Source organism: Mastigoproctus giganteus, chromosome 1 (assembly GCF_048544385.1).
Source record: "Mastigoproctus giganteus isolate SK-2022 chromosome 1, ASM4854438v1, whole genome shotgun sequence".
Classification (NCBI taxonomy): domain Eukaryota; kingdom Metazoa; phylum Arthropoda; class Arachnida; order Uropygi; family Thelyphonidae; genus Mastigoproctus; species Mastigoproctus giganteus.
This window is the reverse complement of record NC_143575.1, coordinates 248,025,738-248,040,842: the sequence shown is the minus strand read 5'-3', so window position 1 is coordinate 248,040,842 and position 15,105 is coordinate 248,025,738. Positions and strand designations below refer to the sequence as shown.

General features: G+C 33.5%; 1 protein-coding gene across 1 annotated transcript in view; it reads left to right on the top strand.

Moving 5' to 3' along the window:
- The window catches only part of LOC150091735 (motile sperm domain-containing protein 2-like), a 167,708-nt gene that overhangs the window by 74,425 nt on the left and 78,178 nt on the right, over window positions 1-15,105 (top strand). Inside the window, exons 7-10 of the mRNA XM_090369523.1 lie at window positions 1,480-1,518; window positions 6,910-7,034; window positions 13,517-13,673; window positions 13,917-14,020. Of these exons, the coding sequence (XP_090225649.1) occupies window positions 1,480-1,518; window positions 6,910-7,034; window positions 13,517-13,673; window positions 13,917-14,020 (425 nt within the window). The remainder of the gene's footprint in view (window positions 1-1,479; window positions 1,519-6,909; window positions 7,035-13,516; window positions 13,674-13,916; window positions 14,021-15,105) is intronic.

Sequence of the window (15,105 nt, the reverse complement as noted above, 5' to 3'; positions counted from 1 at the left end):
AGTGATATTTGGTTATTTTTTGATCTCTTATGGTAATTAGTATTTACTGTAAATAGAATTAAAATTTGCAAATTGCAAATAGAATACTAACTATAAAACCACTGTTCTCTTGTTACCTCTTTTGGTTTACCTGGTTATGGGAATGTATCTATTATGATTTTAAGAAGTGCTTACAGTGGGTGGCCACTTTATTAGGTACACCTGCCATTTTCATGAAGTGGAGCACCCCCTTCAGTAACAGCATTGCATGTTTTTTATCACGTACCATGTGATATAAAATAGGTGGGTGTATGTGTGTAGTTCAGTGCAAAAATGGGCAAATTGAAAGATTTAAGTGACTGATTGTGGCCTGGTAGTTGGTGCCAGATGTGCTGCTATGTGCAATCCTGGTTCCTGTTGTTTCACACTGATGGGAGGACCAAAATATGGTTGAAACACTGAGTCTACAGACCCAGGTGTCAACAATTGCAGGCTGTGGTGCCAGTATAATGGTGCACACTGGGCCCCTTTATATCATGAGGTAAGGTTTGGTTACCATGGTTCATCTGGAAATTGTGTCCAACCAGTATATATATCCTTTCATGGCTGTAGTGTGTGTGTCCATCTGTGAATGGGTTCTTCCAAAAGGATAATGCACTATGTCGCAAGGCCATGTTGTGCAGAACTGGTTCCATGAATGTGAGGGTAAATTCAGCCTATCATGGTGGCTTCTGCAACCATTATGTGTGCACCATTATACTGGCACTAATTCATTTGAACACATGGAATGACCAGCATCCTTGTGGCACATTTTTAATACCTTGCTGAATCCATGTCATGATGAATGCAGGCCATTTTGAGGGTTAAAGGGAGACTTATTCACTGCAAGGTTGATGTACCTTATAAAGTGGCCACCAGTATAGTTATGACATGTAGAATATTTGTTTCCATATACATTCCTGACTAATGCTGGCTCATTCAGTGGCTTTAGAATTAGTGATTGGATTTGCCACTAATAATTGCCCTTTCTCTTTCTCAAACCCAATACATCTTTCTTTGGAACTTTATACACCTGAAGTCTATTCATCTTATTTTATCAAGTCTATGAGGTATGCATAGCTGCAGCACGTGAAATCCATTGCTCCTGTTTTTCATATTATAATTCAGGTGTATGCTGTGACAAGTTTCCTATTGTTATGTCTAATAAAAGTACAGAATATTTAATCTTGCATGGACTATCACTGAGTTTTATACAAGGATTGCATACTCATTTTTGTGATAATAGCTTACATTGTACATCTTGTAATTTATGAATCTAAAAGTTTAGAATCTAAAATGCAGTTTTGGAGCATCATTAATGAAGAAAAAAAAAAAAAAGGTTTGTATTTGTTTTGGAAACAAATATAATTGAAATAATAAGCATTAAGAAAAATATTAGTTTAACAGATTGTGTTATTGAGGAATATCATTTCAACATATTTAAATGTCTTTTTCTTTCAGGTTATATCTTAATATTTGATATGCCGTGGCTTTTCAATGGTAAGTTTTTTTTTTTTTTTTTTTTAATTGTCTGTTAGAATTTAGAGGTTGTGCATTAATAATTTTTTTTTTTTTTTTTTTTTTTTTTTCCTTTAGTGGGTGAAGAATTAATTCATTACTTTCAATTTTAAATACGTGAAGTTATTAGTGTTACTTTGGAATGGTGAAAAAATATGAATACAAGGAACATAAATCTCTTATTATTAGACACTTTCATTTGTTTTCATGTATGGAAGCACATTAATGTATAATACTCTTTTAATCTTAATTTTAGTTCATAATTAGAATTTTTTTAATATTGGAAAGTTAAATTATATAAAATATAAGAATTTATTGGTTGATAAAATTTAATTCTACTACAGAGAGTATGTTAATAAATTATTTCCTTGGATAACTGCCCTCTGTAAAAGCCTATATTTTTAAAATGCTAAGACAAATTGTTTATTCTCTTATCTAGTATATTTTAAGTTTTAATTACAAAATTCTTAACATAATTATAATTATTGTGTAACAGGTTTAGTTACTGATTATTATTATTATTTGAGAACTCTTTTGAACTGATTAAGTATGCACATTAAGAAAAATATGTTTTAATAAAAAAGCAACGGTTGTAATGCATTAAATTTTTATATCCCATTTATCTATAGTAGCCATATATAGAGTGTGAGCTGACTTATGTGTATTTTTCTGAATAACTATTTGAAAAAGTTAATCTTAAAAAACATTTGTATTGATATTTTGTTAATATTTAGTCTGTATAGATACTTAACTGTAATTATCTTTTAATATTCTAAAGGATATTTCTTGGCTAAATGCCTGAGAGCCTAAAGTAAAGAAAGCCAACACGGGAAACTTCTGTAAACTTATACCAGGCAAACTCGTTTCCTGCTACTGCAGATTCTTTCTGCATTCTCACTTAAACAGATGGTGCATGTTATTGGTAGTGGCAGTAGAAGTCGATAACAATGTATTGATTAGTTTTTTCTCACTATTAAAAGCAGATTATTGGAGTTCATGAATGGGCTGAAATTTACTTACACATACCCCCTCCAGACTACCTCAGTCTTAGGGCGTTTATTCTCCCTTCCTGCTGTTTTAACCTGATAGAAAAAAGACTTCTACTGCCACTACCAAAAACATGCACCATCTGTAGAAGTCGTTTTCCTATTTTAAAACAGCGGGAAAGGGAGATAAACACCCTAAGACTGAGGCACTCTGGAGGGTGTACCCGTAAGTAAATTTCAGCCATGAAGGCATTACACTCATGAACTCCAATAATCGGCTTTTAATAATGAGAAAAAACTAATCAATACATTGTTATCAACTTCTACTGCCACTAATGATAACACGCACCATTTGTTTACTGAGAATGCAGGGAGAAACTGCGGTAGCGGGAAATGAATTTGCCCGGTATAAGTTTACTGAAGCGTGTTGGCTTTCTTTACCTTCGCCACCTAAGAGTATGAAGACATTTGTTTATGCATGAGTAATGTACACACATTGTTTCTACTACCAAGGTAGTTTTAATGTGTCATTTTAATTATATCTCTTTGTGAATACCTTCACAACTAGTTGCCACTACCGTGAATAAGTAGTGTTCACCTATGGAAAAGACTAATGTTACTTATTCCTCCAAGAATAAGTAACATTAGTCTTTTCCGCCTCCGTAGCCGAGTGGTCAGGAGCGGGAGTGCAGTAGCACACGCTCTTTGAGTAGATCAGGGTTCAAGCCCCTGACTGCTGAATACGGTCGATCTGCCAACCCGCACTGGACCAGCGTAGCAGATTATGGTCCATTTCCCTCAGCATGAATTGTTGAGGAGGCTTCCCATACTGCAGTGGGTTGATAATGGCTGCACTTTACTTTTTTTTTTATAGGTGAACGCTACTTATTCAAGGTAGTGGCAACTCGTGAAGGTATTTGCAATATAACATATAATTAAAACTACCTTGGTAGTAGAAGTGTGTGCGTGCATTACCTATGTATAAACAAATTCCTTCATCTTTTAATATTATTTGTTTATCCAGTTATTGGATTCTACTGTAGGCAGTCAAAGAGAGCAGACATGTTTTAAGTTGGCTCTGGCAGATTAACCGAAGAGAGAATTTTTTTCTGTCTGGCAGAAAAAAATTTTGATTTAAAATTAATTTCAGTAATTTTTTGAAATTAATTTCTACAATATTTTGTAAATTTAATTCTTAAATTTAATTTTGTAAATTTAATTCTAAAGTATTTTTCTTTCTAATAACTTTGGTAGCTTAATTTTAACTTCACTAGTGGATAAAAGTTTTGGCAACAGTTTAATTTCTGTAGTACTTTGTTAAATTAAATTCTGTAGTATATTGTAAGTTTAAATTTTGTAATCTTTCTTAAATTCGAATTTATCTAAATAATGATTGTTATAACATCCACTTTCAATACGTCGTCGAAGAACATCCCGACTCGATGAAAATGCCTGTATGCATTTCTGGTATGAGCCATGAGTTTGTCACTTGTGTAGTCTGTTGCATTTATTCTAAGGTTAGTCTCGTAGAGAAACCCAGCCCAACTGACGATTCTTTTTTTTTTTTGCATCCAATGTAAGGAATGTACTGATCTCAAATTAAATTTTGGTGCATTACTAGAAGAATTGAGTCACTGAAGGAATGAGTGTTTGTTCTAGAAACATATGTAGCTGGGAGCTCATTAGGGACTCAAGTATCTTGTGATCGCTGAAGAGATGTAACCCCAATTTGTGTCCCAGAACAGAATAGTCAAGTGCATACTGCTCTGGTTGAAGGAAATCTAGTTTTATTTGGAGACTATATTGTCAGGGAAATAACATAATTTGTAATAATTAAGATAACATCATACAGCAAAAACACCCTGGTGTTTTTTCTGGGAGCAACAATTAATGACATTATCAACAGTTGTCAGATTGTAAGGGGGATAAAGAGAGAATTATTATTATTATTAATGTGGAAAGATTATATTAAATTTAATGTATTTAGGAAAGATTATATTAAATTAATGTGACCTGGTGATTTGTTGGATAAATCTGGGGCCATGCTGAAAAAATGCTACAAGTTAGATCAAAATGTGTATGTAGTAGTGGCATGTGATGCAAGAAAGCAAGTGTATGAGCTTATGCAGCATCAGCCATTTGGGGATGTGTGTTTGCAATTCTGCCCAGACATGATAGGAGGGATCATGTGCTATGAAAGGCTTGTGGATTAATTCAAGACTCTGGGAACTCTGCAAGGCTTTAGGGGGAAATTGTTATCAATCAGTCCTGCACTTGTATGTAGAAGGAATCTCTTTTGTAGAGATGGTATTTATTTGAACAAAGGTGGTGCAAGGGTTTTTGCCAGTATCATTGAGGATACCTTAAGAGTTCAGGGGAAACTGCTAGTTGGGGTGAGGAGAAGGGTAACATGGATACTCATTTATCTGGGTCAAAGTAATGCTTGCACACATCTCAAGAATCCTTGTTTGTTGCCACAACAGCCAATGTCGACAAGATGTTCTGAGGGTGGCAATGTTTCTAATGAGTGGGAGGAAAGTAAAGCTAGGGAAACAAGCCTAAATAACTTCAAGGGGTATGTCAGAGTATTAAACTCTAGAAGAATATTTAGTCTTAACTATGTCTACAGTAATGTCAGGAATATTGTCATTAAAATGGGTGAATTCAAACCCCTAGTTAGGACAACTCGTGCTAACGTAATAGGGCTAACATAAATGTGTTGCTACCTGGAAATTTGGAGTGGTGGAGTCAAGCTTCTTGTCAAAAGCAGCCTGAACACAAAAAAAGAGCTTTTGCTGATTCAGAAGTTATACCTGCCAGCATAGAATCTGTGTGGTGTGAGTTAGTTGAAGCAAAGGTATAATTTCTGAGAATGGGAGTAATCTACTGGCCAGAGGATTGTGAAGAGTACAATCAGTCTCTACATATAGATAGAATGGGCAAGCAAGTGTGACTTCAATCTGCCCCTAATTGATTGGAATAAGTGAGAGTGAACTTGCCATGGGGAACAAAATTGTAAAGTAAAATAGATGATTATTATTTGTACCAGCAAATAATAATCTAGCTGTTAGAGAAAATACTAGGGGGGGTGAGAATATTTTTGACCTCATTACTCATGAATTAGATGACATTACAGGGCTTAAAGTAAAGGAACCATTGGCAGGTAGAGGACATGCAGTCATTAGTTGGAAGGTGGAGAAAGATGTTGCAGTAGTCGAAGGTAAAGTATGTGTTTTAATTTTAGAAAAGGGGACTATGACAAGATGCTACATGGCATCTTTGAATTGGACAGATTGCAGGGGGAGAGAGAGAGGGAGGACAAATATATAAATGAATCAGATTGTGGAATACCTTTTAAAGCAATAAACACAGAGGCTATGAACGCATGTACTATTAAGAAAATATAGCAAGAGGAGGATGCTGAGATGGATGAATATGGAGCTAGCCAGTCTAATAGAGTAGGAAATGATATGGAAAAGTTACGGAGCAGTTAAAAGTACTGAGCCCCACAGCAGCTAAAAGTTGATCTGTAATAGTATCACATATAAGGCTAGGGAGGCCAAAGGCTGAGCATGAGAGAGCACTGGCTAAGAGAACAAGAATGAGCACATGTAGTTTTTGATGTATGTGAGTACAAAGAAGAAAACTAATCAGATGGTCATTCTTGAATAGGTACTTTGCATCTATCTTTATTGATGAAGGATCCTCTGTTCTGAGGAGAGGCTGTGCAAAGTGAGACAGAGCTATGGTATTAGTACTTTTGAAATTACAGATGACTATTCATTAGAAAAACTTTTGAGCCTAAAGGCAGGTAAGGCTGCTCCTGGAGTTGATGACATGTACCTAGTAATATTGAGAGAGACAGCCAGAGAGTGTCGAACCATTGAGGTTCGACTTGCAATAATAAATGTTGCACATCAAAAAGCACTTAAATTCTTTAAATAATAAAATTATTTAAAAGCATTTGTTTGGTTCATTGTCTCTTTGGGAAGTAGCAATTAAGGGTGTATTGCACTGTGATGCATATTTTTTGCATTTCTGAAGTTACTTTGTATTTCAAAGGTGGGGCAGGATTATGTACAGATAATGTACAACGTTTTTCATTTTTTTAAAGCTTCAAAATTTCATGAAAATCTCACTCCACTTAGCCTGCCTACCAAACCTGACCACAAGGATCGTACATACATTCAGTAAACTCACACATTGAAAGGGTTAATTATAAAGTTGAGAAATACGATAAAAGTTGCAAAGAGTATTTATTCTTTTTTACATTGAAAGAGGATTCTTTTAGTTTTTGTTAATGAATTTTAACATCTCTTATGCTGTCATTAATTTCTAAAGTTTTCTACTTGAAGCTACTAACTTCTAAGTTTCCTTTTCTTGGCAGCTGCTTGGAAAATAGTTAGAGCTTGGTTACCCGAAGAAGCAGTTGAGAAGATTAAATTTGTAAACAGAACTTCAGTTTTTGATTATGTTGAAAAAGAGAAATTACCTATTTGTATGGGAGGAACAGTGAGTAATCCTTTTATATTAATTACATTTGGTATTCATAATTTTTTTTTGAATTAAACAGATTTTTAATTCTGCAAATAATCATTGTTCTTTTTCTTGAATGAATGAAAAAGTTTTTTATATTTTATTGTGCTCCTCAAACTGTTTGGTTCATTTTCTCATTGGGAAGCAGCAACTAAGGATGTATTGCACTATAACAGTAGTAGTAGAGGCATATAATGCAAGAAAGCAAGCTTATGTAGCATCAGCCAGGGGTGGGGGAACAGAATTATCAACAGAACTGAAGTTCTGTTGATTATCCTATTTGACCTTAGCTATTCTATACCTGAGACCAGATTATTCAATACTAAGTTGAAAAACCCAGAAAAGTTTTAGAAAAATATAGAAATGTTCCTTCAGTTTCCAACATGAATTTGAGCTCTGGATCTTTCAACTTACTAAATCTTTTTTTTTTTTTTTTTTTTTTTCAGGAACTTACTGTACTTAAATTCCTCACATCCACACTGAGTGTGACAATCTTTTATATATTTTTTTACATGTGAAGGTAAGAAGGTTAACTTTTGCACAAACAGCACATTGTTTATCACCTTAAGTTCTGTGTTTCAAATTTAATTATGAAAATTTCCTCAAGAAAAGGCAAAATGTGTATACTGATGACTGAACCAAAGTCATTTACTTTGGAGTTGCAACAGTTTTGTTTGAAGTTTGGCATGCAACCGTAGAGCCAAAGAGAACTGTAAAAATATGTAAAAACTTTTTGAAGAGATAAATTCAGCATCCTAAACAGCATGGTTGTGGAAAATGCAGGACACTGGTTGATATCAAATGCATGAGTGTTGTCTTCTGAAGTTCAAGTTCATCTTTTGTGCCAGCACAGAAGTACTGGCACAACAGATGAACTTGATGCAGAAGTTATATGCCGCATCTGTGGCTGTATGCATTGCTTTAGGTAGTAGAGCATATAAAACTGGATGATAATATCAGATGCGTGCCAAGCATGTAAAATATGGTCTTGACATCATTTTTGATTACCTGAACTGGATTATATTCTTCAATAGAGCAACATTTATTTTGCATATCAATAGACATAATAAGCCATCCTGGAAGTTGAAAGAGAAACTTGAAAGTTAATGTTTAGTGTGGTCTTATATAGCATAATAGGATTGTTGGTTTATTTTTATTTGAAGAAAAAGCTGTGATGCCACAAATAGCTTTAAAGCTTTTTGTGGCACAGTTAGAGGATTTCTGACTGCGCTTTGCATTCTAACAGGATGGTGCTCCTTGTAAAATGTGTAATATGTGCTGCTCCTTTTTAAATGTCTAAGTGCCAGACCACTGGGTGGATAGAGACAGGCTCATCTTCTGGTCATCATTCTCAACACAGTGTTTGTTTGCTGTCCTTACGCAATATGTCAAAAAAGGCTTGGATCTGAATCTCATCAAGATGATGATTCCCTTCCTCCTCCACATCATAGCCAAGTTAGTTTGTCTTGGATGATGATTGAAATTTTATCCTGGAAACTGTTTTTTCATCCAGAAAAACAGGGAAACCAACTGTAGAGTACACATAATTTACAGACACTGTTGTCTCATAGCCTTAGTGCAAAAACAAAACTTCTGATCATTGAGACTGTCTGACTTTTACCCTTCAATTTTATTTATTTTTTATTTTATTTTATTTATTTTTTTCTGTAGGGGTTATGTGAAATTAAAAGTATACCTTAAAAGTGCAAAACATACATATGAAGGAACCACCATGGTAGCATCATTTGCATATGAAGTTATACAATGCTGGGCAAAAATTGAGTACCATTGACATTCAACACTACAATGCTATTAGTGATGCATATGTAGAATGTATACTCTGTGCCCAAATGTAACAATTATTTCCTATTATTTGTGTGCATATTCTTCTGTCCCTGTTATTCAGTAAAAATATGCTGAACCTTAGTGTTTTTACACTTCAGTATGGACACCTTGTATGTGTGTTATATCAAACCAAGACTACTGGGTCAGTGTTAAGATTTAAGAGAGGATGGAACTTATGATTCATGACTAGTATTCCTAGCTGAAAGCATTTCTTGCATATAAATCACTTTCTAACCTCTTCTCATATAACTAAAACACTAGTATACATTTAGTTACAAAAACTTGGAAAGTTGCAATATATATTACAGTATATTATATTAATATTTAAAATTAATATTTAAAAATGTTAAATTTTATGAGGAGTACTCATTCAAGGTCCATATTTAGCTAAAATGAATAGCTATAGAAATGCATTTTTTATATGTTGTTTATTTTATTTATTAAATGTTATTTTATTTTTGCAAGAGAGCCCATAATCTACAGAGCAAATTTTGGTAACTTTACAGTTTCTTCAGAAAAGAAAAAGAAAACTTACATGGTATATTTAACTAAATAAATAAACAGTTTAATTGAATTAATCACTCTTAAACCATTTGAAGGTAATATTATTTTAATAGTACTAAAACTCCAGCATGTTGCATATTCTTGTAACTACTGCTGTTATCATAAAAAAAAAAAGAAGAAAAAAAAAAAAAAAAAAAGCTAACTATCAAATTAATTAAACAACCGAAACCTGTTTATGCTATGGGAAGAGCCTCCCAGCTCTTTGCAAGGTTGGCACGATTTTGTGGGCTATCTTTATTCAAAAAGCTAAAGAAATCCAAATCAAAGACAAAAGCAAACTCTCCAAATAAGAAATAAACTGAAATCATAGAATAATAAGAAAGAATCAAAAGAATAGGGATATCACAGGCATGATTTCTTCAGGGGGAGCACTTACACCTGTCACCACCAAAACAATCATATTTCCATAGTGAACTACTGAAAAACAGGTTCCAGCTGTCTGTCATTATAGGTTCACATTCATAGTGCTTAATTACATATATTTTTATATTTTGTTTTTCATATTTTGTAATTTTATAGCAAAATTTGAGAAACTAATGAAAAAAAATTCACAAATAAATCTACAAGAAAAGAAAAAAAAAAAAACCACTGGATGGAAAAAAAAAAGATTGGATTGTTTAGAGATATTTTTCAGTACATTGACCACAGTAAATTTATACTGTGATACAATGTGTTGAGAAAAATACATTGGTGGACTAAACTTAAGGTATTGTTTGCATATTTATCCTTTGTAAGGCAAACTGAAATTCTACATGTGGACTTAGTAACTGATGTAGATGCAATTGAGTACATCTACACATTATTCTCATATGCAAATATGGTTGTTTTAAATAAAGTGGTCTGATTGTAGGGAATACTTAGCAAGATGGCAGTAGAATAATCACACTGGCAGAGATAGCAGATATCCTGAATGTCCACCCAGATGTGATATTCCAATTGTGGAGATAGTTCTGGGGGTCAGGAGAAGTATTGTGAAGAGCTGCAAGATTAGTCTAGGGTCACAACACCACCAGATAGTTTATCTGGCCTTAACTGCCAGATGATATAGGCAGACAGTAGCACAACTCTGCTGAGTTTCAGCTTCCACAGGACGAAACATCTCCCATGAAACTGATAGGTTGCAGGAGAGAGGCCTGAATTCAAAATGACCCATGATTTGTATCTCCCTCTTATCTTATTTCAGATAAGATCTAATTTCAGCTAGCATCATGAATATATTCAGATTCAGTCTGTTAACTTATTCTTGACATATCCATTCTCAACTGGAGAGTGAGAGAGAGACTAATTCATGCAGGTATAACTGCAATGCACATATGAAGATGCATACCCATGACTGCTGTAGAGGTTATGGACAAAATACTTGAATTTGTTGTCAGACTTTGCAATTTTGCAGGCTGGGGGTGCAATAATTCTTTCTAATTAATGATAATGTCTTCCCTACCCCTATAGTAGTGACCGTTTTGGTGGAGAACATTTTATGAGATTGAGGATATTTCTTAGATGCAGTGGCCACAGAAGTATCTACACTTAAATCTCATTCACCATGAAAGGAATACTGTAATGCAGGGATTCATTTTATGCAATTACCTCCCTTCTAGTTTTGTTCTACCTCCTCATCTCACCTCATTTATTCTAGTTTCCAAATTTGAAAATTAAATACGTGTTCTGAAAATTCAATTTGGAAAGAGCTCATTCCCCCTCTCCCCCTTTAGGTGGCAAGACTACCTAGTTTAGAATCATTATTCTAAGGATACAAATTTTGAATCTCCCATGGAATCTTCCCGTGGAAGAGCAGATTTCAGTACCATTACAGGGACTCTTATTAAGAATGAGCACATTCCAAGTGTTATCTTGCTGTTTGAATTAATTTTATCACCCCCCCCAACATTAAGTTCTCACGACCTACTCTGCTAATATTCATTTTCAGGCAATCAAGAGTTAATTTGCATATTTCAGAAATGACATGCATTCTCATAAGTTCACACAGTACTGTTATAGTACATAATGTATTTTTATTACAAATTCCCTTGACTCGTATCAGTTACTTACTTTTCAAACTATTGTATTGTTGTTTTTCATACCTTAACCTTGTTTATCAGTGTATTCTGTTTGTTTCAATGTTGCTTGTATAACAAAGTTTGCTAGGAGTTTACTTTCCAAAAATAAATGTTCTGTTTATACTTTGGCATGACCACATAAGCCAGAGGAGTTGACAATTAATCATTTTAACAAGAATATAATCTTCAATTATAATTAGCTGCCATGTGGACTCAAGCCACAGTTGACTAAAATGTGTATGCTACTGCACTCCCATTTTATGATTTCATCAAATCATAAGCCACTTTTCATTATTTATTGTAATTAATTTCAACTTTCCCATGTGATCATTTTATTTATAGTTGTTGTTATTTGGTTTTTAGGAGCATTAGCAACTAAGGCCATATTGCTCCGGGATATGCAGTGGTCATTCCCTGACCTTTCCGCATCCTCCGTATTTGGTGGTGACAGGCTTGAACCCCGGTCTAATCAAAAAGCGTGTGCTGCACACTGCTGCTCCTTCCCACCTGGCTATGGAGGCACCATTATAGTTGTATAGGCAGGGATAAAGTGGAAGATTGTAACTTGCTTAACTTAATAACAGTTTCTAAGATTAAAATTAAAGCAGGTTAGTTAAAATCTAAGTTTATTCTTGTCATACAACTCTACAAGTTTTTCTTCCATTATTCATAAATATAACTTATGTCTCTATGGAGATAATTATCTTGGTCAGCAACATTCTCAAAACTTTTAGCAGATATTTAGGTTACCTTTATCATATCTACATAGTAACTGGAATTCCTCTTTAATGTGCATGTTACTTGGGAAGTACAAAAGAATTTATTAACCTTTTCTCTCGGTGTACTAGTTTTTGTGATATTAACATAAATGAGACCTGCAAATTGATGGTTTGATTATTTCAATTGTTTGGAACATCTTCATATTGCAACCTTTGGTAATGGGTCGCCTTCTCTAACAAATAGCCATTTCACTTAAATACAGTATTTATTAACTCAGTTTTCATGTTTTTGACAATCATGAACCAATTAAGACCAATTTTATCACTGAAAAATAACTAGCAAGCACAATAGTTAGCACAACCCATAAAACCATCTGTCTTGTTTAAAAAAAAAAAAATTCCCTTTTTGAATCAGCTGTTTTTTTTCTTATCAAACACATTTCTGTCTCATAGCAACAGTAGCCTCCCAATATTTTGTGTGACTTCTCATCCAGTTTGACACTACAGACACAAAAAAAAAGGCCAACTTGTCTGTAATATTGACAACCTAATATGACTGAAATTTAATTTGGCTAGGCTCTCTTCTCTAAACAAACATCAACTGAACAGCCTGTGATGAAAGGTAAGCATAAATTAGCCACTTTCTAAGCTCTTACTAATTTTGCTTATTCAACTCTTTAAGCTTACTGATACCAGTTAGCAGTAGCAAGTTTTGGCAGTAGAACAGTGAAGTGTAAGAACATGTTATTGAACTTCAGGGTTAACTGCTACCAGTTTTATTAGTTTCAAAACTATTCAGAAAAATTATTCTTTTACAGCAGTATAATCCATATTGAATAAGTATGCTACTTAAAAAAAGATCATTGTCATTGTTAGCAGAGTACTATAACAGAATTGTGAACTCTTTTTTTTTTTTGCTATTGGTTGGGCTGTTTTGCAGTACAAAAAGAAATTTTCTTTAATTCCTGCACACCATTTAGCAAATATTTGTTTATCTACTAAGGGATAAATATCAGAAATGTTATGCAGTGAAAAATTTAAGTGAGTTCTTTTGGGACTAAATCATTTTTGGCAGTGAAAGAGCTCTCTAGTCAGCATATTTTGTATACATAGTGTTCATGCTAGTTTTTTTTTAGTAATGTTTTTAATTGTGAAAATGTTTCCTTTTATACTTTGTTTTTTGAAATTTTATTAACTTGTTTACCTGAGTTCATAAAATTTGGTTTTATCATATTTAATTTTTTTTCATTTAATTTTCTAATGACCATTTCAGGATGCACATGTATATGAATTTGAATCCATGATAAAGAATGAAGTTACTAATAATACTGAACATGATAAAATTGTTACTCCTATTGGAAATGGAAAGAAAAAGGCATGTATAATTCAGTTGTTAAATTTTTATGAAACCAGTATTGTGAACATAAAATGTAATGTAACCTTCCATTTAAAGTATTCTTTATTAGGTTTAAAATGTTAAAAAATATTTGGCAGTTTGATGTAAATTATTATTTCCAGTACATATCAAAACTGTACAAAATGTATCTTTGTAAAAAAGCAAGTTTTCTTTTAAAGGTGAAGGATCTGCAACTGGAATTTCTCTTACAGATGTCTTAGTAACATAGTTCAGTATTTTTGTTTAATTTGAATGTTGTGTATTATTGTTTTTAAAGATATTAGAGTTTTACAAAAAATTAGTTTTCCAAAGGATTTTGAAACTGAAAAAAATAATAATAAAAAGATGGAAAAGAACATGCCTAATTCAGCAAACATTGTAGTGAGATTGATGAGTACATCTATCCCATTTACCACATGAGGGGAAAGCCAAGATTGATAAAAAGAGATTTCTCAAACTTGATAAACAGAAAAATGCATGATAGGGCAGTCACAAAATGACAGGCAACTCATAATTTAACAATAATTATAAGTTGATTTGTATTAAGACCACAGAGTGAGTTAAGAAGGCAAAGTCTGAGTATGAGAAATCATTAATCACAAGAACCAAGAATGGGGACAAGGAGCTTAAATGTTGCTTTTGCAGCATGGTGTGTAAGTAGCAAAGATTCCTTCTTTTAAATAAACTAAAATAAGAAATAAAACACTTCTACTTATGTTTGAACTAAATATCTGTTTATTTCCAGTTGGATATTATACAGATGGTAATTAGATGTCGCATGGTAATTCTTACCACTTCTTCAAGTGACTGCAAAGGCAGCTGAGGTTAAAGGCAGATCAGTTAAAGTTAGATTTGGAAGTTGTATAAGTTTTTTAGGATTATAAGCCTCAGTCTATAACATATTTGACTAATGTATAAGTTAGTGCTCGTGCATAATTTCTATATGTAGCTAAATCATACAAAGAAAAACAATGTTTGCATAAAAAGGCATTCTTTCAATATATCTCATACTGTGAATCCTTCAACGAGTTGCCTATTCTTGCACCTCAGATAAGTAACACTTATCAAATAGAAATTATCTTATTATATTTATTCACAGTTTGAAATAGCAAACAGTATCATTTTGGAGATGACTGTCTTCTCATTGGTGGGTGTGGTCACAACTGTATTGTCAGCTGTTACACTTTGAGAATGCATGTGCCTACTCACCCACTGAGAAGATACGATCTTCTCTGAAATGCTGCCAAATGTAAGATTGTGCATTTGAAAGATAACCTGAAATATTATGTTCCTGCTGATGCTGCATTTAAGGAAAGATACTGAATTTCTTGAAAGGGTTCAAAGACTGGTGATGTCTAGTGAGAATAGTAAGAGGATGTCCATATGAGTAGACTACAAAAGATGTGTATTATAGTGAGCTAGAAAAGTAGGCTCAGTGGGGAATTTGGGTAATATGTATAAGGAAG